At 51.1% G+C, this 25,308-nt stretch overlaps 1 protein-coding gene across 4 annotated transcripts in view; it reads left to right on the top strand.

Annotated features, from left to right (window-relative positions):
* The first annotated feature begins 13,726 nt into the window (after positions 1-13,726).
* The window catches only part of SLC66A2 (solute carrier family 66 member 2), a 37,254-nt gene continuing 25,672 nt past the window's right edge, over positions 13,727-25,308 (top strand). The window contains exons 1-3 of one of the 4 annotated variants that reach the window (XM_032293794.1): positions 13,727-13,779; positions 14,309-14,610; positions 21,357-21,490. In XM_032293794.1, the coding sequence (XP_032149685.1) occupies positions 14,408-14,610; positions 21,357-21,490 (337 nt within the window). In that variant the 5' untranslated portion in view covers positions 13,727-13,779; positions 14,309-14,407. The other 3 variants (XM_032293795.1, XM_032293796.1, XM_032293798.1) reach the window with 3 other exon arrangements.

Here is a 25,308-nt window from a genome sequence, read left to right as displayed (position 1 = left end):
GGGGCTCAGTGGGAGAGAAAGGAAGGCCCTGCCTTGTGTGGGGCGTGGAGGTGCCACAACGCTCCCAGAGTCTCCAGGATGGTCAGCAGAGAGCAAGTGGGAGGCAGAGGAAGCTGTGTTCTGTGTGCCCAGGGCAGGAAAGGTTTCAGAGGGAAATGTCCAAATGCCATTGCCAGAAAAGGAACTGATACCTCCCACATTCTCGTTAAACCTAGACAGTAGCCCACATGTGGCAAATGTCGCTACCCACCGAAGCATGCAGAATGGGGTTTGGAATTCAAATGCGCTGACTCTCGATTCTGTTGTCTGAGGTCATAGGACAGTGTCAGGAGCAGGGGGCTGCCAGAGGATCCAGGGCCAGCGTGGAGGGGCCACCATCTTCCCTGTCCTGGCCAGCCCCAAGGACCAGCAGAAGACACAGGCAGGACAGAGGCCAGGCCACCCAGGTTCCACTCTGCCACCCCTTGCTCATTCTGTCTGTGGTGTGTGAGGGTGCCCAGGAACTTTGTTCTTAAAGGTCTGTGGGAGGCCAGGAATCTGGGCCTCAGGTGGGATGGTGTTACTGAGGCAGTAGAAAAAAACACAGGGGAAAAATGTCAGAACATTGGATTTGACAATGTTTTTTTTCTTTGGATGTGGCACCAAAAGCACAGGCAACAAAAAAATTAGACAAACTGGACCTCGTGAAAGTTAAAAACTTTTGTGCATCAAAGGACACTATCAATAGAGTGAAAGGTGTGATCGCAGCACTTTGGGAGGCTAAGGTGGGTGGATCACCTGAGGTTAGGAGTTCGAGACCAGCCTGGCCAGCATGGTGAAACCCCATCTCTACTAAAAATACAAAAATTAGCTGGGCGTGGTGGTGGGCACCTGTATTCCCAGTTACTCAGGAGGCTGAGGCAGGAGAATTGCTTCAACCTGGGAGGTGGAAGCTGCAGTGAGCAGAGATCACACCACTGCACTCCAGCCTAAGCAATAGAGTGAGACTCTGTCTCAAAAAACAAAACAAAAAGCAAACAACAACAATGTTAACAACAAAATAGAGTAAAAAGGTAATTCACAGAATGGAGAAGATACTGTAGATTTGTATTTGGTGTGAAACTGATGTCTGGGATATAAAAATAACTCCTGCAAGCTAGCAACAGGACAAACAAGCAACCTGATTCAACAATGGGGAAAGACAAAGCAATCTACAGATTTCATGCTCTTCCTCTCAAACTATCAATGTTGTTTTCACAGAATTAGGAAAAAACTACTCTAAAATTCATGTGGGACCAAAAAGAGCCTTAATGGAAAAAGCAAACCTAAGCAAAAAGGACATAGCTAGAGGCACCACATTACCCAACTTCAAACTACATTACGAGGCTACAGTAACCAAAATAGCACGGCACTGTCACAAAAACAGGCACACACAGATCAGCAGAACAGAATAGAGAACCCAGAAATAAAGCTGTACATCTACAACCAACTAATCCTCGACAAAGTCAACACAAATAAGCAATGGGAAAAGGACTCTCTGTTCAACAGATAGTGCTGGGATAGCTGGCTCGTCATTTGCAAAGAATGAAACTGGACCCCTACCTCTCACCACATATAAAAATTAACTCAAGATGAGGAAAGATTTAACTGCAAGACCTCAAACTATAAAAATCCTAGGACAAATCTAGGAGATACTTTTCTGGATATTGACCTAGGCAAAGGATTTATGACTGAGTCCTCAAAAGCAATTGCAGCAAAACCAAAAATTGACAGCTGGGACCTAATTAAACTAAAAAGCTTCAAAGAAACTATCAACAGAGTAAACAGACAACCTACATAATGGAAGAAAATATTTGTAAACTAGGCATCCAACAAAGGACTAATATCCAGAATCTATAAGGAACTCAAACAAAGCAACAAGAAAAAACAAAACAAAACTCCATTAAAGGGCAAAGGATGTTGAACAGACGCTTCTCAAAAGAAGATACACAAGCAGTCAACAAACATGAAGAAAGCTCAATGTTACTAATTATTAGAGAAATACAAATCAAAACCACCATGAAGCATCAACAGATGCTGGTGAGGCTGCAGAGAAAAAGGAACACTTATACACTGTTGGTGGGAATGTAAATTAGTTCAGCCACTGTGGAAACCAGATCGGAGATTTCACAAAGAAATAAAAATGGAACTACCATTCAAGCCAGGAATCCCATTACTGGGTATATACCCAAAGGAAAATAAATTCTTTTGCCAAACAGACACCTGCATTTGTGTGTTTGTTAAAGCACTAGTCACGATAGCAAAGACATAAAAACACTGCAGGTGTCCATCAACAGGTGATTGATATACACCATGGAATACCATGAACCATAAACCAAGAGCGAAATCATGTCCTTTGCAGCCATGTAGGTGCAGCTGAAGGCCATGATCTAAGCAATTTAACACAGGAACAGAAAACCAAATACCACATGTTCCTGCGTATAAGTAGGAGCTACATCTTGGGTACACATGGACATGATGATAGACACTGGGACTCCAAAAGGAGGGAGGGAGGGCTAAAAAGCTTGCTTTCTTTTTTTTTGAGACAAAGTCTTGCTCTGTCACCCAGGCTGGAGTGCAATGGTGCAATCTCAGCTCACTGCAACCTCTGCCTCCTGGGTTTAAGCAATTCTCCTGCTTCAGCCTCCCAAGTAGCTGGGATTATAGGCACTCACCACCACACCTGGCTAAATTTTGTATTTTTTTTTTTTTTTTTGAGATGGGGATTCACCATGTTGGCCAGGATGGTCTTGATCTCCTGACCTCATGATCCACCTGCCTCAGCCTCCCAAAGTGCTGGCATTACAGGCGTGAGCCACCACACCCGGTGTCTTTTTTGTATTTTTAGTACAGATGGTTTCGCCATGGTGGCCAGGCCGGTTTCAAACTCCTGACCTCAGGTGATCTGTCTGCCTTGACCTCCCACAGTGCTGAGATTACAGGTGTGAGCCACTGCGCCTGGCCTAAAAAGCTTTCTTTTGGGACTTGAAAAGACATTTCTACAAAGAAGATATGAGAATGTCCAGTCAACACATGAAAAGATGCTTAATGTCACTAGTCATTAAGGAAATGCAGATCAAAACCACAAACCACAGCCAGGCACCACTTGCTATGGTTTAAACGTGTCCCCCAAAATAGGTGTGCTGGAAACTTCATCCCCACTGCAGCAGTGTTCAAGGTGTGACCCTGAAGAGATGATTAGGTAATAAGGGCTCTCTCCTTTCTCTCTCTGTCTCTCTCTCTCTCATTGTCTACCTCTGTCTCTCTGTTTCTGTCTCTCTCTGTCTCTGTCTCTCTTGCTGTCTCTGTCTCTCTCTGTCTGTCTCTGCCTCTCTTGCTGTCTCTGTCTCTCTCTGTCTGTCTCTGCCTCTCTCTGTCTCTCTCTCACATGTGCACACTCTCTTGCCCTTCTGCCTTCCGCCATGGGATGACACAGCACAACCCCCCTCGCCAGAAGCCAGCCACTGCATCTCAGACTTTCCAGCCTGTGGACATGTGAAACATACATCTCTGTTCTTTATACATGACCCAATCTTGGTTCTTCTGTCACAGCAGCACAAAATGAACTAAGACACGACTTCACACCTACTGGGATGGCTAGAGTCAAAGACAGATAATAACATGTGTTGACAGGGATGTGGATAAATTAGAACCTTCATACACTGCTCATAGGAATGTAAAATGATGTCGCCACTATGGAAAAACAGTCTGGCAGTTCCCCAGAAACTTAAACATAGAATCATCACAGGATCCACCAATCTCACTTCTGAATACATACCCCAAGTGGAAAGCAGAGTCTTGAACAGATATTTGCACACCCATGTTCAAAGCAGCATTGCTCACAATCCCGCAAAGATAGAAGCAAGAGAAGTGTTCACTGACAGCTGGAGGGATAAGCAGCGTGTGGTGTACGTGTTACTGGAGGGTGCCGTGCAGTTCCAGGCTCTTGCTGTCCTGAACAAAGAATTGGACATGACACACACGAATAGTAAAGCAAGCAGCAAAAGTTTATTAACTATCAAAGAGGTAAGAGTGGGCCGACCTCTGAGATGAGACCAGCCAGTTTGGTGTATTTGGGGCTATGCTGTTTTTTCTTATCTTCCCCAGGCTGCCTAATCTCTAGCCGGCGCCTGCCTTTTGACTGACAAATGTGTTGCTTACTTTGGCTCTTGTGCACTTGCATGCTGCCTCCATCCCATAAGTTTAAGTACATGCATGATATAAAGTCCATATGCATAAGCTTTAATGAGTTGATTATCATACAGGGTCATATGAAGGGTCCTTTTTCTCGCTAATGTGTATCCCATCTCTGAGGGGCTGCCTCTGACAGGTTTGGTCCAGATGTAGCCAGCTATGTAGGCTTCTTGCGTTTTTAATCTTACTTTTGTTTTGGCTGCTCAACTTCTGCTTTTTTTTTTTTTTGAGACAGAGTCTCGCTTTGTCACCAGACTGAAGTGCAGTGGGGCAATTTGGCTCACTGCAACCTCCGCCTCCCAGGCTCAAGCACGTCTCACGCAGAATCCTGGTAGCTCATGCCTGCCATCTCAGCACTTTGGGAGGCTGGGCAGGTGGATCACCAGGTCAGGAGTTCAAGACCAGCCTGGCCAATATGGTAAAATCCCTTCTTTACTAAAAACATAAAAATTAGCCAGGTATGGTGTCACGTGCCTGTAGTCCAGCTATTCGGAGGCTGAGGCGGGGGAATCGCTTGAACCTGGGCGGTGGAGGTTGCAGTGAGCCAAGATTGTGCCACGGCACTTCAGCCTGGGCAACATAGTGAGACTCTTCCTCAAAAAAAAAAAAAAAAAGATTTATTTGAAGAGTCTTCCTTTCATACTTTGATGATGATTAATAAATATCCAGAATACAACTATATATTACCAAGTTTATTTTCTAACTTTCTCAATTTCTCTAAACTCTCTAATTCTGTTGATGGAATAATCTCAGTTCTCACTTTTGAAAATTACTAAACAATCTTGTCTATTCCTTACTCAGAAGCTGGAGACCAACCCTAACAATAGGTGGCCAGGCCAGTGAGACCGCTCCCATCTGCAGCTGGAGGAACTGAAGCCACAGGGCGGTGGCTGCTCAGCGATGGGGCCACACCCTGCTCTGCTCTGACTCCACAATGCCAGTATGGACTGCAGGTCTTCAAAGCCGTCTTCTCTACCTTAGGAGCACAGCGGGGAAGCGATGTGTGTTCTCGATTTCACAGCTGCTGAAGGAGTCAGCGGCCAGATCAACCTAGCAATTGTTTCTTTTTGACCTGATAAAATTTTAGAATAGCTCTGTTTTCCTGCTCATGTTTGGCTTAGGATAAATATAGAAATTGTGCCTTCCTCAGCATATGCTCCCTGGGTGGTGCATGAGCTTACAGAAGAAAACTGCTGAGCACTAGCCCAGGATGAATAATGACCTTGGGAATCTAAATATTAAAGAATATTAACGTGTACTCTGAAGTTATAAAAATTAGGCAGTGTTTCCCTGGTGTGAGGGCAGACAATTGGGAAGAAAATTGTCTGGGTAAGACTGAAATAGTTACTTATGAGAGCAAAGATGCAGACCACAAGAGCAGAACGGAGATATGAAAGAAATCTTCAAATTAGAAAACCAGAGTTTTATTCTGGATAGCTGAAAATGTCAAGGTTCAACCAAGGGTAGGACAAAGCTCTCTTCCATGAAGCATAAGTGCCCATGGAGGTTCCCGGATGCCCCTCAGATCCAGTGTGAATTGCCTTGTTTCTGAGGTCTTAAATCTAAGATGCTGCTGATATTAGGGTGCACTGCTATTACCAAGAAAGGAGAAATGCTGCAAATTAAAAAGTTGTTTTTATTTTATACTCATTAAAAGAGCTCTTTTATAACTATTGATGCTGACTGATGGATACATGGGTTTCATTGTGTTACTCTCTTTACTTTTGTGTTTGAAAATTTTTTTTTTTTTTTTTTTTTTTTTTTTTTTTTTTTTTTTTTTTTTTGAGTTGGAGTTTCGCTCTTGTTGCCCAGGCTGGAGTGCAATGGCGCGATCTTGGCTCACCGCAACCTCCGCCTCCTGGGTTCAGGCAATTCTCCTGCCTCAGCCTCCTGAGTAGCTGGGATTACAGGCATGCGCCACCATGCCCAGCTAATTTTTTGTAGTTTTAGTAGAGACGGGGTTTCACCATTTTGACCAGGATGGCCTCGACCTCGTGATCCACCCGCCTCGGCCTCCCAAAGTGCTGGGATTACAGGCGTGAGCCACCGCGCCCGGCTTGAAAATTCTTATTTAAAAATTATGTAAAAAGGAGTTCTTTTGGGTATATATTTGGGTATACAGATCTGACTATAGACTTTTGCTCCTTTCTTTTTTTGAGACAGTGTCTTGCTCTGTTGCCCAAGCTGGAGTGCAATGACACAATCACGACTCACTGCAGCCTCAACCTCCTGGGCTCAGGTGATCCTCCCACCTCAGCCTCCTGAGTAGCTGGGACTACAGGTGCATGCCACCATATCCCACTAATTTTTGTATTTTTAGTAGAGATGAGGTCTTGTTATGTTGCCCAGGCTAGTCTTGAACTCCTGGGCTCAACTGATCCACCCACCTGAGCCTCCCGAAGTCTTGGGATTATAGGCATAAGCTCACACACCTGGCCTGCTCCATTTTATTTATTCTAAAATAGTTGCAATATTTTCATAAATTTAATTTTCATTGTTAATGCAATATTAACCAACTATTTTCTAATCCTATTGATTATTTACTACGCAATTCTGGTCCTGTTTGGGTAAGAGGTCTTTCCAGGAAGGTGTGATCCTGAGTAATGAGGACCTACTGTATTGTGCAGCTTTTGTGGGCGTGAATTTTAAAACAGCAGCTCTCAAATCTGGCTACACAGCAGAACTTCCGGGGAAGGCTTAGCAGGCTGCCCTGACATGTACAATCCCCTTTATCAGTGCTCTGGGGGTGGGCCTGGGCACTTGGGCACTGTGGTTTTAAAGCCCTGCCAGGGGTTTCAGTGTGTGACCAAGTGGCTTAAGCTGTGGAATGTAGCTTTAGACCTTGTGGTAGGGAGAGCAGCACACTTTAGGTATTTTACACCAGAAAAGTCCCAGCTCCTCCCACTGTCCCTTGTAACATTGCTGCCATTCACTTTTCCACAAGCTGTAATCACCCAATACTGTACATTGTTACTTTATGGCTTTAAACAGTTGGTGTTAATTCTCTTCATCTATTCTGCCTGTGATGCTTTTCATTTCTGATGTAGATCTAAGCTTCTGACCTGTATCAGCGTCCTTGTCTCTAACATTTCTCACAGGGCAGGTCTACTGGCAATACGTTCCCTCAGTTTTTGTTCTTCTGAGAAAGTCTTTATTTTTCCTGCAACTTAAGGATACTTTTGCTGATCTAGAATTCTATATGGGAAGATTTTTGTTCAATTGCAACATTTTAAAGATTTCACTCCACCCCTTTCTTGCCTGCATGATTTCTAACAAGAAGTCCACTGTAATTTTTACTCATATTCCTCTTGTTAACTTAAAAATATCACACAACAATACATTTGGAAAAGGAAACGATTTCTTAAATAACTTGCAAGGTGGACATCCCACAAGACCAGACACAGGCCCTTCAGAGGAGGAGAGGATGGGGCAGGAGCCTTATGCTGACTGGGTTGGCTAAACATACATATTCAACAGGTTACAGGAGGATCTATCAATAATCATGAAGGGGTCCTGCTGTATGTATGATATGACCCATGTTCACTTTAGGGTGGAGATGTAACATTTAAATGTGTTACAGTTAGACCCTACACATCAAAAGATCTAAGACCCGAAGGCACTTGGCACACAGCCTCTGTACACCAGCCAGGACCAACCATAGTCAGTGGTCTCTTACGAGGAGAGTTACTGAAATCAGCCTCTTGTCCGGTTAGAGGTGTAGCTGTGGCTGGTGGGATGGGGGTTCAGTCAGGCAGCATCTGTGAGCTGCCATTGTTTCACTGTTGCTCATCTCGAGGCCAGTGCTTATTTAGCTGCTAGAAAGCAAGCAAAACTTTCTGGCCCTTAGAACACAGGTCATTCTTTAAGTGTAGGGTGTGTGACTTAACCCTTGCTTGGCAGTGTGTTAGAGACAGAGTGCTTGTTCCCAGGTACCGCAAGGAAAAATCAGCATTCAGACAAAAAGTTTTCTCAGCAAGACAATTTTATTTTCTGCAGAAAGGGTACTACGAACCAACAGTCTGGCCACAAGAGTACAATGAACAAAAAAAGGCAGGCATATTTATTCCTTGTGCATTGGGTTCTTACTGCTGTGTCCGATCTCCGTTGGTAGCAGCCAGACCTCACAATCTAAACTGAACCCAACTAACAACTTAAAACTTTTCTAAATAGGTAAAGGCAATGGAGAACAAAGGAAAAGACGAAGTCCAGATAAGGAAGGGGCACAGGCTGCGAGCTGGGACATGTCTGTGAGCACGTCCAGCACAGGTATCTTGGTTAAAGTACAAGGACATAGAATGCACTATGTGCCTGTAAGCATGTCTAACAGCGACATAGGATGAGCCTTAACAGAGCATTATTGGCAAGAAGGCTTTGAAGAAAGTCTTTAAAACAAACAATTATTTTTAACATTTATTATTATTGTCCTTTAACAAGAAGGGAAACTTTGAAAAGGAACTTTTAACTTTCTATAGCATGGCCTTAAATTTTACCTATAATTTGGTATCTTATTGCCACAAAGAGTTTGTTCCATCAGTCTTATGATCTCTATTTTAACATTTATGCTGGCCAGTCATGTCTAAACCACAAGAGGGAGGGGGTATAATGAGGAGTATCTGACCACTCACCCTCCTATGGCTGGGAACTAAGGTGTTTTTTCCTCTGGTTTTCTTTTCTTTTTTTTTTTTTTTTTTTTTTTAAAATGGAGTCTTGCTCTGTCACCCAGGCTGGAGTGCAGTGGCACAATCTCAGCTCACTGCAACCTCCACCTCCTGGGTTCAAGTGATTCTCCTGCTTCAGCTTCCTGAGTAGCTGGGATTACAGGTGCGTGCCACCACGCCCCATGCCCAGCTAATGTTTTTGGATTTTTAGTAGAGACGGTGTTTCACCTTGTTGGTCAGGCTGGTCTCCAACTCCTGACCTCGTGATCCCCCCGCCTTGGCCTCCCAAAGTGGTGGGACTATAGGCGTAAGCCACTGCACATTTTCTTTTTGAGACAATGTCTTACTCTGTCACCCAGACTGGAGTGCAATAAAGCGACCTTGGCTCACTGCAACCTCTGCCTCCCAGGTTCATGGCAGATCACGAGCTCAGGAGTTTGAGACCAGCCTGGCCAACATGGTGAAACCCCGTCTCTACTAAAAATACAAAAAATTAGCTGGGTGTGGTGGTGTGTGCCTGTAATCCCAGCTACTTGGGAGACTGAGGCACAAGAATCACTTGAACCCAGGAGGTGAATATTGCCGTGAGCCGAGATTGCGCCATTGGAATCCAGCCCGGGCTACAGAGTGAGACTCCTTCCCCCACTCCCCACAAAAAAGAAAACAGATCTCATGTGAACTCAGAGTGAGAACTTACTCATCACTAAAGGGATGATGGGAATGACCCAAGCCATTCACGAGGGATCCACCCCAATGATCCAAACACCCCCCACTAAGTCCCACCTCCAAAATTGGGGATTACAATTAAACATGAGATTTGCTGGGGACACCCACTCAAGCTATATCAGTTGACTTTTTTTTTTTTTTCATCCCCTTTTCTCCTTGCATTTCAGTTTGGGGTTTCTGTTGACTTACCTTCATATTAACTGATTCTTTCCTTCATTCTGTCTAGTCAACTAATGAGCATTCTTTATTTCTATGAGTGTGTTTTTGACTTCTTGCACGTTGTTTTTACTATTATTGTTTCTGTCTCTCTGCAGACATTACCTAGCTGGTCTTGCATGTTGTCTAATTTTTCCATTAAAGCCAGTTTATCCAGGAGTTTCTGCTTTGAGTGAACAGCTCTCAGGTGCTGTGTCTACCTTGATGTGCCTGTCTCTTTACAGCAGGGTGCCAGCTTGTCTGGCAGCCTTAGTTTTCTGATGGGCCCATGAAAGGCTGCTGGCTTGCCATGTGCTCTGCTTTTCCCTGCTGTAAGGATGGGGGTGGTGACTGCCAAGCATATCACATGACACCAGAAGTTCTCTGTTGTGGAACTTCAGAAGCCAGGCTCCTAAAGTGAGGTTCCAATCCACCTTCTGCACAGGTTTCCTTAAGAAATGGGATGTGTGGCCAGGCACAGTGGCTCGTGCCTATAATCCCAGCACCTTAGGAGACTGGGGCAGGTAGATCATGAGGTCAGGAGTTCGAGATCAGGCTGGCCAATATGCTGAAACCCTGTCTCTACTAAAAATACAAAAATTAGCTGGGTGTTTTGCTGCATGCATGTGGTCTCAGCAACTCAGGAGGCTGAGGCAGAAGAATCACTTGAACCCAGGAGTTGGAGACTGCAGTGAGCCAAGATGGTGCCACTGCACTCCAGCCTGGGTGACAGAGCAAGACACTGTCTCAACAACAAAAAAGAAAGAAATGGGGTGTGCAACTGGGCACGGTAGCTCACACCTGTAATCCCAGCACTTTGGGAGGCCTAGGTGGGAGGATTGTCTGATGCCAGGAGTTCAAAGACCAACCTGGCCAACATGGTGAGACCTCATCTATAAAACAGTGGCTCTAGTCTTCTCCCAGCTCTCAGAACAAGGTCGCTTTGTTTGCTTTTCATTTTATAAGCATCATGTGTTAGGCACCTTCTTAAGTGGTTCCCAGAGGTATTCATGCTCCTACATGACACCCTCTTCTGCTTGGGGACAACCCAGTGACCTGTTTCTCATGAGCGGAGCCTGGAAAGCATGAGGCACAGCTCTGCTTTCTCTCTGTCACAACTCTGATCTCTTCAGTCACTCATTTGGCTCCTGTATTGGCTTCTGGTGGCTCCTGTAACAAATGACCACAAGTTGGGTGGCTTACAATAGCAGAATTGTATTTCTTCACAGTTCCAGAGGCCAGGAGTCCACCATCACTTTTCCTGGGCTGATCATGGTGTTGGCAGGGCCAGGCTTCTTTGAATGGCTCCTGGGGAGAACCTGCTCCTTGTTTCTTGCCACTCTGGTGGCTCCAGCATTACTTGGCTTGTGACTGCTTCACTTCCACTTTCAAGGCCCCATCTTCATTTCTGCTCCATATTCCCATGGCCCTCTCTTCTGTGTGCCACCAAATTTCCTTCTACCTTCCTCTTACAAAGATACACGTGGCAGGTCACCGTGGCTCATGTCTGTCATTCCAGCACTTTGAGAGGCCAAGGTGGATCATTTGAGGCCAGAAGTTCAAGACCAGCCTGGCCTTGTATTTTATTTATTTATTTTTGAGACAAGGTCTCACTTTGTCACCTAGGCTAGAGTGCAGTGGTGCAATCCTGGCTCACTGCAGCCTCGACCTCCTGGGCTCAAGCGATCCTTCCACCTCCGGAGTAGCTGGGACCACAGGGGTGCACCACCAAACCCAGATAATTTTTCTATCTTTTGTAGAGACAGGTCTCCGCATGTTGCCCAGGCTGGTCTTGAACTCCTGGGCTCAAGAGATTTGCCCGCCTGGGGCTCCCAAAGTGTTGGGATTATGGGCGTGAGCCACAGTGTGTGGGGCCCACCTGGAAAATCCTTAATAACATCTGCAAAAGAAATATTGTTTTCCCATATGAGGTAATATTTACAGGTTGCAGAGATTAGGGCTTATGTCCTTATAACGGCCATTTTCCAGCTGTGCATGGCTTGGTCGGCTTCTCGTTTGCAGGAAGTCACATGACAAATGAAGCACCTGCAATGAGCTGTGATTGGCTGATGCAGACTGGGTGGGCGGGGCCCAGACCCTGGGCAGGTGGTGATGGAAAAGGTACAAACTCACTCTGCAGTCATCAGCTCACCTCTCCGGGTTCCTCTGAGGGGTGAGGCCTGTGGGGCGAGGTCGGAGCATGCCAGATTGTGTCCACTGGGCCTGCTCCTGGAGGCCCCGTGCACAGGTGCGGCTCTAGGCCCCCGGCTGCGGCCCCATTTTGCCCGGTGCCTCCATACCCTCTGGATTTAGGAAAACCGAGGCCAGCATCTGGGACCCCAGTGCTCCAGCGAGGGTCGGAAAGGAAGCCTGGAGCTTACTTCAACCTCCAGGGCAGAGAGGGCGCAAGATCCCAAAGGCCCAAGGGCTGGGGGAGGGCGCGGCGGAGCAGGGGCAGCTGCTTTTTCTCTCCCAGGTTTCCTGCTGTGCCTTTTGCTCCACTCTTCATTCCCGGCGCCTCGCAGCGCAGGCTCAGAAGAAAGCCCAACGCCAGCCTGGGGTGCAATGCGGGAGCGCCCTGTTTCCTCGACTGTCGGGGACTTGCTCCTAGTTAGGCGGTGACTGTCCTTATGATCCCCACAAAACCAGCCGTGCAGGGGGCAGAGGGCCGGGCCCCGGGCAAGAGACAGCCGCTGACGCAGAAGCAGCCCTCCGCATAAACCCCTCACCCGCGCGCCCCTTGCCCCTCACCCGCGGGCCCCTCGCCCCTCACCCGCGCCCCCCTCGCTCCTCGCAGCGCTTCCCTCACCCCTCGCTCCTCGCAGCGCTTCCCTCACCCCTCGCCCCTCACCCGCGCCCCCCTCGCCCCCGCCCCCCTCGCCCCTCACCCCCACCCCCCTCGCCCCTCACAGCGCTTCCCTCATCCCTCGCCCCTCACAGCGCGCTCCTCGCCCCTCACCCGCGCACCCCTCGCCCCTCACAGCGCACCCCTCGCCCCTCGCCCCTCACCCGCGCACCCCTCGCCCCTCACAGCGCGCCCCTCGCTCCTCACACGCGCGGGCCGAGAGAGTCCTAGGCGAGGGCAGCTGCCTGCGGGCGGGCGTGGGCTCGGAGTTGGCTAGGTCTAGAGTCCCCGGCAGCAGGGCCGGGGTTCCACGCACGCCTGGCCCCAGAGTCCGTCTTGAGGCTCAGGAGCTGCGGTTTCTGCAAACGCCCAACGGTTCAGCCCAGATAACTGCACGGGGGTGGGGAAAGGCCGCCGGCGTTGCTGCCGGGAGGGCAACCGTGGCCACATACACGGCCACGGTGAGGACGACGGCTCCGTTTCCCGAGGCCCCGGCCGCTTCCGGGAGCTGCAGACTCCGAGCCGGATCCCTGGGTCACCCGGGTCGGGAAGGAGCTGGACGAGACTAGTTCTCGGGCGCCCTGCGTTCAGGACACGCGTGAGGGGCGCGTCCGGACCCTGCGACCCCGCCCTCAGGACCGTGCCCTCCGCTCAGTTGGCTGCGCGCGGGGACCGCTGGGGACCGGTTCACGTGGGCGCCAGGGTGAGGGACCGGCCCCGCCCGGATGCGATTTCCCGACAGGGAGGGAGGAGCCGCGCGGCCCCGCCGCCCCACCAGCCCCGGCTCCGCGCCCCGCCCTGCCCACCCTGCCCTCCTGCCTGCGCTCCCGGCCCCCCTGCCTCCCCTGCCTCCCCTGCCTCCCCTGCCTCCCCTGCCTCCCCTGCCTCCCTGCCCCCCTGGCTCCCCCGGCCCCCTTGCCCCCTGCCCCCTCTGCCCCCCCGCGCTCCCGGCCCCCCCGCCCCCCCGCCTCCCCTGCCTCCCCTGCCTCCCCTGCCTCCCCTGCCTCCCCTGCCCCGCCTGCTCGCGCGCTCTAGGACCCGGCCCGGTCCCACCAGCCCTGGCGTGGGCGGAGCCCGGCATTGTGACGTCGCGGGGCGGAGCTTCCCGGAGCCGGAGCGGATGACGCTGAGACGCGCGCTTGGGTAAGCGGCGCTGGGGCGCGGGGCCCGGGGCGCAGGTGAGGAGCGCGGCGGCGGCGCGGGATCCTCGCCGGGCGGCCTAGGACGCAGGACAGGGGGCACCCCCCACCCAACGTGAATCTGTGGGCTTCCCGGCCCGTCACCCCTTCCCGCAAGCCGTGCGTCCCGGTCCTGGGCCTGCGCCCACTTCCCCGAGCGGTGCGCCTCCATCCTGGGCCCTGCGCCCCCTCCCCTGACCCCATTCCGGGCCGCGCGTGCACCCCCGTCGGGTGAGCACACCAGGGCCGTGACCCCAGGGGCTGCGCCCGTCCTCACCCCCGGCCCTCGGGCCCCTCCCCAGCCCCGCCAGCCGCCTCTCAGGGGTTCCCAGACACCCCCAGGTCCAGGCGGGGGCCGCCCCTCGCGCACCCCGCGTCGTTGTCGCCCCGGCTCTGCCCGGGGTCCTGCGGCCGTGCGGGTCAGGTCCGGTAAGATTCGTGCGTGTGTGCCCAGCCTCCCTGGCGGGACTCGAGCCGCTCCCTGCTCCCCGCAGGCCCTGAGGCCGCAGAAGCGCGCGGAGCGGCGATGAGCAGGCGGCCGGCGGCCCGCGGGGCTCGGAGCCCGTGATAGCCTCCGCCGGGTGGGCGCCGCGATGGAGGCCGAGGGCCTGGACTGGCTCCTGGTGCCGCTGCACCAGCTGGTGTCCTGGGGCGCGGCCGCGGCCATGGTCTTCGGAGGGGTGGTGCCCTACATCCCGCAGTACCGGGACATCCGCAGGACGCAGAACGCTGATGGCTTCTCCACGTACGTGTGCCTGGTGCTGCTAGTGGCCAACATTTTGCGGATACTATTCTGGTAAGTTGGGAGCTTGCTTTCCTGGACTGCGCTCGGAAAAGAGGGTTTCTCCTTTGTAGCTTCTGTTTGAGGCCAGGGAGCGGCAGGGTCCGTACATCTCGGCTGGGCCAGCGCCCCGCTCTGCCGTGGACCGGGTCTATGGCTGCAGGAGAGTCACTTCTTAGGGTGAGATTATTTTTCCTGAAAAACGGTGGGGTTGGAGCACAGAATCTCAAATACTATCTCCAGATCCGCCTCCTCGCATAATGTCCTGCACGGGTACTTAGCAGGGACCTCTCTGCTGGGCACTGGCCGAGGCCTGCCTGTGTGGAGGAGCTGTTCCTACCCACCCTTCTCATGTTGTGTAGTTTTTCATTTTTTTGAGGACGGGTCTTGCTTTGTGGCCCAGGCTGAAGTGCAGTGGTGCGATGACAGCTCACTGCAGACTCCACGTTCCTGGGCTCAGGTGATCCTCCCACCTCAGCCTCCTGAGTAGCTGGGACCACAGGTGTACCACCATACCCGGCTAATTGTTTTTTGTATTTTTTTGTAGAGACGGGGTGTGTGTGTGAGGGGGTCTCACTGTGTTACTCAGGCTGGTCTTGAACTCCTGGCCTGAAGCAGTCCTCCCCACTGGGCCTCTGAAAGTGCTGGGATTACAGGCTGAGCCGTGGTGCCCAGCCTGCCTTATTTGAATAGGAAGTCATGCTCCCTGCAGACTTTGTCTTGTTCCTCTGAGGCCAACTTCCTCTTTGTATTTGCATTTGTCTAAGGAAATGGAAATTAGTTTTAACAGTTGTTGAAGCTGGACATATTTGGGAGAGTGAGTTTTCAGAGGAATTGAAGAGGTCTCACAGCTGCATTCTAAGGCCAAAAACGTCTGGAATTTTTCTTTCTTCTGGGTGATCCCAGTTCCTCTGTCCGTGCAGATTGGAAAGTGTCTACTGCTCTTCCCATGAAGAGGGCCTGATGGAGGGGTGGAGAGAAGGACTCCAGGCAGCTGGTGTCAAGAGCTCTGCCTCTGGTCACAGAGTAATCACTTACCTGCTTCTTTGCCTTATTGAGGTGTGATTTGCATTCCATGAAATGCACCCCTTTCGTATCCATTTGATGAGTTCTGATGCTGGACTGTCCCCTGCGTTCATGAGCTGGGGTGCTCCCTGCTCTGTGGCCTTTGCCCCAGCCCTGGCTGTGGGCAGCCGTTGGTCCGCATGTCCCTGGGCACCAGTTTTGCCCATGTCTGGGATTTTTAGGTGAGCGAGTGGGTTGGCTGCCTCTTTCTCAGAGCTGTCTCTGAGGCCGGAGGTTTGTCCCCCACGGCAACCTTGGAGGAGGTTTTTGAGTCTGAGTTGTGTCTGGAGGTTTGTCTCCTGGCCAGGCTGCATCTGAGGGAGGGTCAGAGGTGTTTGTTTTGGAGACTCCTTCCTTCTTTCCCTTCGCCTGCTGTGGAGACTGGGTGGGGGTGCTGTAGTGGCCTCAGTGAGCGTAAGGTTGACTGGAAGCAGGTTTCTAATTGTCTAAAGCTGGTGTTTACTTGAGTGCACGTTGTGGGGGTTGGGGAGACGCTGGTCGCAGGATGCCTACTACAGCCCCAGCTCAGGTGTGTATTTTTCAAAGGAACACTGCATTTATCTTTACGGTTATAGAATACATTTTCTCCAAAATAATGGAGGCAAATTGCCTGAGATCGGATTACCATATGGGAAAAAAGTTGCATTTAGAGGTTCCCATCCTCCCCCAGTATGCTCATAGTTCAAAGTTGTTAAAAGAAAATAGGTTGGGCACAGTGGCTCACTCCTGTAATTCCAGTACTTTTGGAGGCTGGGTGGATGGATCGCTGGAGGCCAGGAGTTCAAGACCAGCCAACACAACATAACAAGACCCTGTCTCTACAAAAAATTGAAACATTAGCTTAGGCGTGGTAGCATTACCTGTATTCCTAGCTACTTGGGAGGCTGTGACAGGAGGATCACTTAAGCCCAGGAATTCAAGACTGCAGTGAGCTGTACTCTGGTTTGGCCAACAGAGAGATGCTCTGCCTCAAAAAAAAAAAAAAAAAAAAAAAAAAAAAAAAAAAAAAAGAATGTGTCTAATGTCCATCTATGAATCTAGTCTGGAGAATTCAGAAATTAACCCTGTTTCCTGGTAGCATCTTTCACTGCCTCATGGCCTAACTGGCACTGGACATAGGGGTTTGAAGCTGGGAATGGGAGTTCTTGCTTTACAGACCTTTGAGAGACGCTTGAGCTCTTTCTTTGTGGAGCACAGGGCAGCCTTCCAGGGAATTCTGAACTTTGTCCATGGGTCTCTTCATAGAATCAACATCTTGGGCTATCCTGGTCATGGATGGCTTCCGTGACCACTGAGTGCACACACAGGGTCCTGGCGTGTTCCAGAAGACAGTGGGATGAAAGGGGGGAGAGTAGAGGGTGCTGGTTCCTGCTGGGCATCCCTCCACCCTGAGGATGGGCCATCCCTGCGCTCCTCACAGGGAAGCCCAGCTCCCTACCTACTGTACATCCCTTGTGCCCACCCGGACCTCAGGTCCTGCTGTGCAGAGGGGATGATGATCTCTTCTGTTTCTCTCTGGGGAGCTTCTTGCAACCCTGATTGCTGGCATCCCCTCTCTAGGCTTTGGAGGTTCACAGCCTCTTTGATTTCAGGGTTTGTAGGGCAGTGTTTGTGCTTTAGCAGAAGTGACATATGGGACACATCGCTCGTGACCCCAGCTCCATGCATATGCATGCACACTTGTTGTTTGGGTTGGGGGTGGTGGGGGTGGAAGAGCAGAAGTGGGGCTGGGGCAGGCTCTGGTGAGAATGGGCTGGGGAGAGCAGAGGTGGGGCAGGTTCTGGTGAGAAGAAGTGGGGGTCCACCAGCACAGTGGTGGTGTTAGAATCTTCATGCTTCGAAGCTGCTGGGGCATGGTCCTCAGAGCTCCAGGCCCTCTGAGCGGCCCCCCGTTGGGGACTTGGGGTACATGGCATATGGGCTCTGCAGTCCTTCAGGGGCTGCTTTAGCAGTACAAACCCAGGGATTCTGAAACATAGATAACTCATGTTTTTGTTTCTTACAATCCTTACTACCATTTTGCAAAGCCAGCAATCAGCAGATCACACTGTGAAATGCCATTGTGCAGGATTTGGGAGGTTCGTGCCAGAAGCCAGAAGGGCTAAATGATGCCTCCTAGCTGGTGTTTAACGCCTGTATGTGAAGGAAAAGGGAGAGCCAGGCCTCGAGCAGGAAACACTGTGCTGCAAGTCCCTGAGAGCCTCGGCTCCATTGCAGTGGAGCCCAGACTGGAACACTCTTAGATCAAGGAATGAAACATTGTATCTGAGAAGTCATAACATTTTGTTACTAGGAGTGATAGCTTTAGTGGTGCCTAAGAATAGATACAGAGCTTTTCTGCTCGAGTTTTTCTGTGAGATTTTGGAGCATGAAGTTTTTCTGTGGCTTGGTCAGCTATGGGGCACCCTCTGCACTGTGCGTCCCTGTGGGTGGGCACCTGGGTGTGGTCACCTGCAGAGCCCAACTTAGGTGTCTGGGTGCTTCCTGAGGAGCAGGCTCCTGTGCCACACAGGTGGGCTGCCTGGCGCCTGCCATGAGAAGAGGCGTGGGAGTCAGGCTCTCGGGCAGGAGAGGAAAGGTACTCTCCTGAGCTCATGGCCAGCACAGACTGTTATCACTAAAGGAAGAAAAAGTTGAGAAGTAAACACAACATCTATTTTAATCAGCTTTTAAAATTGCTAAGAGAGCTGGATTTGTTTGTTTTCATTTTGTTCCTTGTTCATCTTTTGTGGAACAGTGCTTTTTGAAATTTTGTGTTTTTCTTTGTCGTCACGCTAAAATTAGTTCACTATTTGCCTCTGTGCAGCCTCTCACTTCGTTTTAAATGGCCTCATTCCTTACTGTGCATATTGAGTTCCTCTAGATTTGATTTTGATGTGTGGATTTTGGGGAAGTTCAAACGTTGATTCCCCCGCCTTCCCCAGAGTGTGTCTGGTCATTCATCGCTTCTGTTGAACATTTAAAATATGCGGGCTCGCACAGAGTGGCCACAATGGCTCACACAGCCTCACTGCTGGAGGTGAATGTGGTGTGACGAGGCTTGGTGCTTCCCAGGGGACTAGCGTGTTTTAGATGCCTGCCCAGCATCAGCTCCTCAGCCTCAAGTTGCTGTGGGTGAGTTGACCTGCGCCCAGGCCGCTTGGTAGCCAGTGGACAATGGGTTCTGGAAGTGATGTGAGATGGGCTGTATCCTCTAGCCTTGGGGGTTGCGATCTGTGCTTTATCATGCAGAAGCCAAGGAGAACTGGAGGGGCCGGTGTCGGGGCTGGAGCCAGCCTGCAGGCAGAGTGCCCATGTCCCCTGCACTCACACAGTGTCCCTGCACCCCCGGCCTGTGTTTAGGCCCAGAAAACCTTGTTCAAGCTCCTTTTTCCTGCCAGTTGCCCTCTATACCAGGCCTGACACTCTCCCTCCCTCCCTCTGCCTCTTAGTTTTGCCGTGTGCGTTTCTCGGAGGCTTCCTAGAGAGGCCTCCAGTGAGGCAAGGGGACTGCAGTGGCCCCTGATGACCTGGGTGATGTTCCTGGAGGTGCCCCTTGTCTGCTTGCCTGTCTGGCCCCCTGTTGGTCCTGGGCCTCAGCTGCTGTTTTCTCTGTCCTCCTCTCTGCTCCCTGAGTCTCTGTGACCTCAAGCGACTGGTCCGTCTGCTAAGGAGCTCCTAGGAGACAGGGAAAGGCCTTGGTCTCTGGAGCCAGCGTAGAGGGAATCAGCGTGGCCACCCTCTGAGAACTGCATCCTGGCTCCCTGTCCCCCCAGGAGAACGTCTGTGGCTTTTTCCTGGTTGCTGCAATACCCTCACCTGCAAGTGGCAGCTTCTCACCTGTTGGGCTGTCTCACCTGGGCTGGGGCTTCCTGTCCAGGGCAAATCCCTGGTTAAACGTGCAGGCTGGCGGGATTCTTGTGTGTGGGTGCAGATGCTGCTGTCCAGGAAGCCTTCAGAGCTGCCTCTGAGAAGCCAGCTGGGAGTTCACTCTGACAGTGACTACATGCACAAACCTGGACTCGTCACATTATAGGGTCTTGCAGCATCTGAGGCTCAGTTCTACATTTATGGGACATTTTTTCCTCATCACGTAGAACCTTCCAAAGACGTTCCCTTTTGAGGACAGGAGATCAGGCTGCATCCAGTTTTGTCGTTTACGGATTGCTGGTGATGCGGATCACTGCTGAGCTTTGTGAATTTTTTTTTTTTTTTTACGTTTCCTGAGCGATTTTGGTGTAGCTCCTTCTCACGGTAGTCAGCTTGGATGGGGTGGTGCCTCCTGAGGCTGACTCTGATGGCTTCTGGGTCAGGGAGGCTGTTTCCACAGGGGGCTTCCCCTGCTACTGCTCTGTGTTGATAAGAGGGTGGCTATGGGGGCTGCGGGGTTCCCCCTGCTTCTGCTTTGTGTTGGTAAGGGGCACTGATAATAGCGCACATTCCTGCCGGCTGCATTTTAGGAGCTGTAGGAAGCAGCTCTTAGCAGCCCTCACCCATAAGGTGGCCTCTCTGGGAGGTTGATGGACTGGGGTTGCAGGTGTTGGCCCACGGGTGCCTGCTGCATGAGAGCTGGAGAGAGGTGGGGACAGTGGTGGTTGTTGCCGGGTCTTCAGTTTTTCAGAAGTTGGGAAGTTAGGCCGTTCTGTAGGGTCTTCTGACTTTGACATGTTGGTGACCAATTTAAGTTTTGAAAATTCCCTTCAGGCCAAACAAGCTGCAGGCTGAGATTCCCGCCCTGGAACGGTCAGGGGAGGGTCAAGGCTGGGGCTTTCGATGAGTGTGTGCCGCAGCCCAGCCTTCGAGATGGTGGTTCTGCAGGTCCGTGTCCCAGCTCTTTGGTGACTCTGGGGAGACGGGAGACCCCAGGGCCTGCCAGTCACTGGCCTGTGGTTCTGTGCTGCAGAGGCTCATGGCTGAGCTGATGAGATGCCCAACCCTGGTCAAAAGTCAGCAAGAAGGCCTGGGAGTGGGCAGCCAGGGGAGCTCTGGTCCAGGGAGGGTGAAAGGCTGTGGGCAGGGAGGCCTGGGGGTGGGGTGGGCCTTAGGTTGGGTGGCAGCGCAGAAGCTTGGCTGCCTTCTCCTCTTCTGTGGGAGTCTGTGTGCATGTGGAAATTTCGCGTCCGGCTCCCTTGCTGCTCTGCACGCTGACCTCGCCTTCTCCTGGCAGGAAGCAGGGCTACTCTGGGCTAGAAATGGCTTCTTGCCTGGAGGCTGCAGGGAGGGCCTAGGGCACCTGGGCTGAGCTGTGGGAGGGGACTGAGGACCACCAGACCCCAGTACCAGCACCTGGGCACTGATTCTGGGGAGGGCCTAATGTGCCGAGGCGTCCTGGGTCAGGCTGTGTAGGGGTCTTATGGCCCCTCCCTGGACCCCACCCCACCTGGAGTCTGGGAGATGGGCAGCAGGTGCCCATCTGCTGGTCACTGTGGTGTTCGCCACCCCTTGGACTCCTTCCCCTGGATGCTGCTTGGGGCCTGGGAGAGGCGGTGTGGGTGGGCCTCCCTCCTGACTCGGGTCTCTCCGGCCGCAGGGTCGGGACTGGGAGAGGCGGTGTGGATGGGCCTCCCTCCTGACCTGGGTCTCCCCCACCGCAGGTTCAGGACTGGGAGAGGTGGCATGGGTGGGCCTCCCTCCTGACCTGTGTCTCCCCCTGCAGGTTCAGGACTGGGAGAGGTGGCGTGGGTGGGCCTCCCTCCTGACCCGGGTCTCTCCCTCAGGTTTGGAAGGCGCTTTGAGTCCCCGCTGCTGTGGCAGAGCGCCATCATGATCCTGACCATGCTGCTGATGCTGAAGCTGTGCACGGAGGTCCGAGTGGCCAACGAGCTCAACGCCAGGCGCCGCTGCTTTGCAGGTTGGTGGCTGGTGCTTCAGAATAGAGTCCCAGGGAGTCAGGGCAAAAGATAACTCTGCTGAAACAAAGCCACTCTAATCTGTTCTGATCCAGGCAGCTTTCATGTCACCAAGTGGTGCTGTTATCTGCAACCCATAGCGGTTTCAGTATGTTAATGACTTTAATTAAACAGCTTGTACCTTGAAACAATTCAAGATAATGGTTTCTTCTCTGGTTTTGGGCGTGGCCTTAACACGTCCTCACAGCTGAGGTGCTCCTCTGTGCCTGGCTCCATCAAGTCAGATGGCGCCAGGGAAGGTGTTTGATCTCTGTGTGCGTGGCCTGTGCACAAAACAAACCCTCTCGGTTTTGCTGTGACTCATGGGCTTTATTAGCCCAGGTCTTCCTCAGAGACCTTGTTAAACAGACCCAGAGTCACCCTGTGGGGTCAGGCAACCCCTTTATCCAGAGCACACGGGCAGGGTCCACACACTGCTGTGTTGCCTGGACCAATTACATGCTTAGCACATGCTTGGCACACACCACTCCTTCACCTTCGGCAGCTCAGAAAATAGAAAATACTTCTTCCAGTTTTTGCCTTTTGCACAGTTTGTTTCCGTCTGACCTCTGAACATGCAGGCTGGTGGGCTTCTGGTGTGCAGGAGGGTTAAATCCTTCCTTTTGTTTTTCTTCTAATTAATAAATCTAAGACAGTGCTCACTTTGGCTTTGTCTGAGAGAGACTGATCTCAGCTGTTGCTTGGAGAAGCATGTTTTCCCCAGAGTTTGTTTAGTTTGGGGCTGCCATGGATTTGAGATCTTCCCTGGGAGTGTGTCCCTGTGTTTCTATTCCTTATGATACTTCTTCCTATCAGAGAGGATCCCCCCCTCTCCCACCTCTCCCTTTTTCTTTTCTGTTTTTAGAGCGAGGTGAATATGGGCTGCTTTCAGCCTTTGTAGAAAGCAGACCAGCCTCTAGCCCCGATGCGTGGCCTGGGCCAGTTAGTGTCATTGTGGCCATAAAGATTTCCTGCAGTGTTCTGTTCTTTTTCCCCATTCACGCCATTCTCCTCTCCTCTGAGTCTCTGCTCTGTTCCCTCCTGTGGTGATTTGGGTTTGAAATTACACCAGAGATAGTGTGACGATACCACGGATCTTGCCTAGAAAGCAGGCTTTTAAGAACTGGCCAGGATTCCCTGCGTACTGAGGAGCTGTGGTTTTTATGTTTCTGCTTAGGTGACTCTGTCATGCTTCCTACGAGGCTTTGCCCCTTCTCTGGCCTGCGTTCCTTGTGGCGTGTTCCCTGCCCCTTTGAACCTCAGCATTTAACTTGGAACGGGAATGTTCTCACTGTGGGAGGAACGGAGGGCTGAGAGAACGGTTTGTGCCTAAGATGCCCAGTGCGTTTCTGGGTGTTTCTGCTGTCCTCCGGCTCCAGCCACGAGGCCAGGCCTTGTGACTTTGTTGATGGTGCCTCATGAGCGTTCCCAGGGATGGCAGGTTGTGAGTGTTTAGGCAGTGTGGCCGGCTTGGAGTTTAATGTGTGTATGCGTTGTTGGAACACCGGCTCCCTCTAGACGCGGCATCGTAAGCTGCCTGCCCCCGTTCATTTTACCAGCAGGTGCAGGTGTGGGTGCAGGCTCATCTCACAGGAGCGTGGTAAGAAGGGAATGGGACAGTGGGTGCCTAGTGTTCTGTGTCACTTCTTCCAAACGAGTACTTTTCTTCTGGTTCCCTGGGATGAGGTAACATTGTGAGTCCCAGTTTCCAGAGTTAGGCCTGGAATCCAAATTTTACAAGTGCCCCTCTGTGGGTGGGCAGATAATGGCCCTCAGAGACGTCCATACCCTGATCCCTGGAACCTGTGATGTGTCACTGTATATGGCTGAGAGACTCTTGAGGGGTTGGTCTTGGATTAGCCGGTGGCCAAACCTAATCCCGGGGGTCCTCAGACATGAATGAGGGGTGCAGAGGAGGCAGTCGGGGGCTGGAGCTGAGGGCCAGCTCTCTGCCATGGGTGGGCAGTTGCTTTATAGGCAGCAGAGCCCAAGACCATGGGGAACTGAGTTCTGCCCTTACTTGAATGAGCAGGAGACACAGCCTTGGTTTTAGTCCAGGAGACCGTTGGGTTTCTGGCCTCCAGAGTTAAGATAATCAGCCTGAGTTGTGGCCACCATATTTGTGGTACCTTGTTATAGAGGTGACAGGAAGCTGGTGCACCCTTTCCTCAAGGCCTGGAACATTTGGGAAGCAGGCCAGGGCCGCTGAGAGGGGTGAGGCCGGGGCTTCTGGGGTCAGCCTGGGTGCCCTGCACCAGCCCTCACCCCAGGGAGGATTGAGAACCAAGCGGCACGACTCCTGGGCCCCAAATGACCTCGGTGGAAAATCCACTCCTGGACTCTGTACTGGATGTAACTGTCGGTTTAAGGAGTCGAGGTTCACATCTGCAGCACTGCATATTTGAGTCCGATTTGAGTTTATACATGTCCATGTCCACTTGGTGGACAGGCCCAGGCCTTCTCCTACAGAACACCTTGATGAAAGGTGTGGCTCACATCCTCTCCTCTGCCAGGAGAGGGGAGAGCGGGCCATGAACATAACTGAAATTCAGACTGAAGGCTCTGGCTTCTGGCCACCGGATCTGTAGTTCCTGCAGCCAGCCCAGTGCCGGACAAGGCGGCCAGCCTCGGCTTCCTGCCAGTGGCGTCACCTCACACGGGAGGTTGTTGCCTCTGAACGTGTTCTTTTTTTTTTTAAAGCTTTTAAGTTTGGGGTACGTGTGCAGGTTTGTTATATAGGTAAATTACATGTCACGGGGGTTTGGTATACAGATTCTCTAACGCCTGAACTCCTGACCTCAAGTGATCCACCCACCTCGGCCTCCCAAAATGCTGGGATTACAGACATGAGCCGCTGCATCCTGCTGGTGTACAGATTATTTCATCACCCAGGTGTCAAGCCTAGTAGCCATCGGTTATTCTGGGTTTTCTCCCTCTTCCTCCCCTCCACCCTCCTATAGGCCCCAGTGTGAGTTGTTTTCCTCTATGTGTCCATGTGTTCTTGTCATTTAGCTCTCGCACGTGAGAACATGCAGCATTTGCTTTTCTGTTCCTGTGTTAGTTTGCTAAAGATGATGGCCTCCAGCTCCATACATGTTCCTCTAAAGGACATGATCTTATTCTTTTTTATGGCTGCGTAGTATTCCATAGTGTACCACATTTTCTTCATCCACAAGAAAATCTGGATGATTTTCATTGATGGGCATAAGTTGATTCCATGTCATTGCTGTTGTGCATCATGCTGCAGTGAACATATGTGTGATTGTGTCTACAACAGAACAATTTATATTCCTAGGGGTTTATACCCAGTAATGGGATTGTTGTGTTGAATGGTATTTCTGGTCTTTGAGGAATCACCACACTGTCTTCCACAATGGTTGAACTAATTTACACTCCTACCAACAGTGTATAAGTGTTCCTTTTTCTTCACAACCTCACAAACATCTGTGATTTTTTTTTTATTTTTTAATAATAGCTATTCTGACTGGTGTGAGAAGGTATCTCATTGTGGTTTTGATTTGCGTTTCTCTAATGATCAGTGATGTTGAGCCTTTTTTCATATGCTTGTTGGCTGCATGTATGTCTTGTTTTGAAAAGTGTCTGTTCATGTCCTTTGCCCACTTTTTAATGGGTTTTTTTTTTTCTTGTAAATTTAAGTTCCTTATAGATGCTGAATATTAGACCTTTGTCAGATGCATTGTTTGCAAAGATTTTCTCCCATCTGTAGGTGGTCTGTTTGCTCTGTTGATACTTTCTTTTGCTATGCAGAAGCTCTTAAGTT

This window comes from Sapajus apella, unplaced genomic scaffold, assembly GCF_009761245.1.
Source record: "Sapajus apella isolate SASKATOON/1434 unplaced genomic scaffold, GSC_monkey_1.0 scaffold30, whole genome shotgun sequence".
Classification (NCBI taxonomy): Eukaryota; Metazoa; Chordata; class Mammalia; order Primates; family Cebidae; genus Sapajus; species Sapajus apella.
This window is presented reverse-complemented; position numbering and strand designations above follow the sequence as displayed.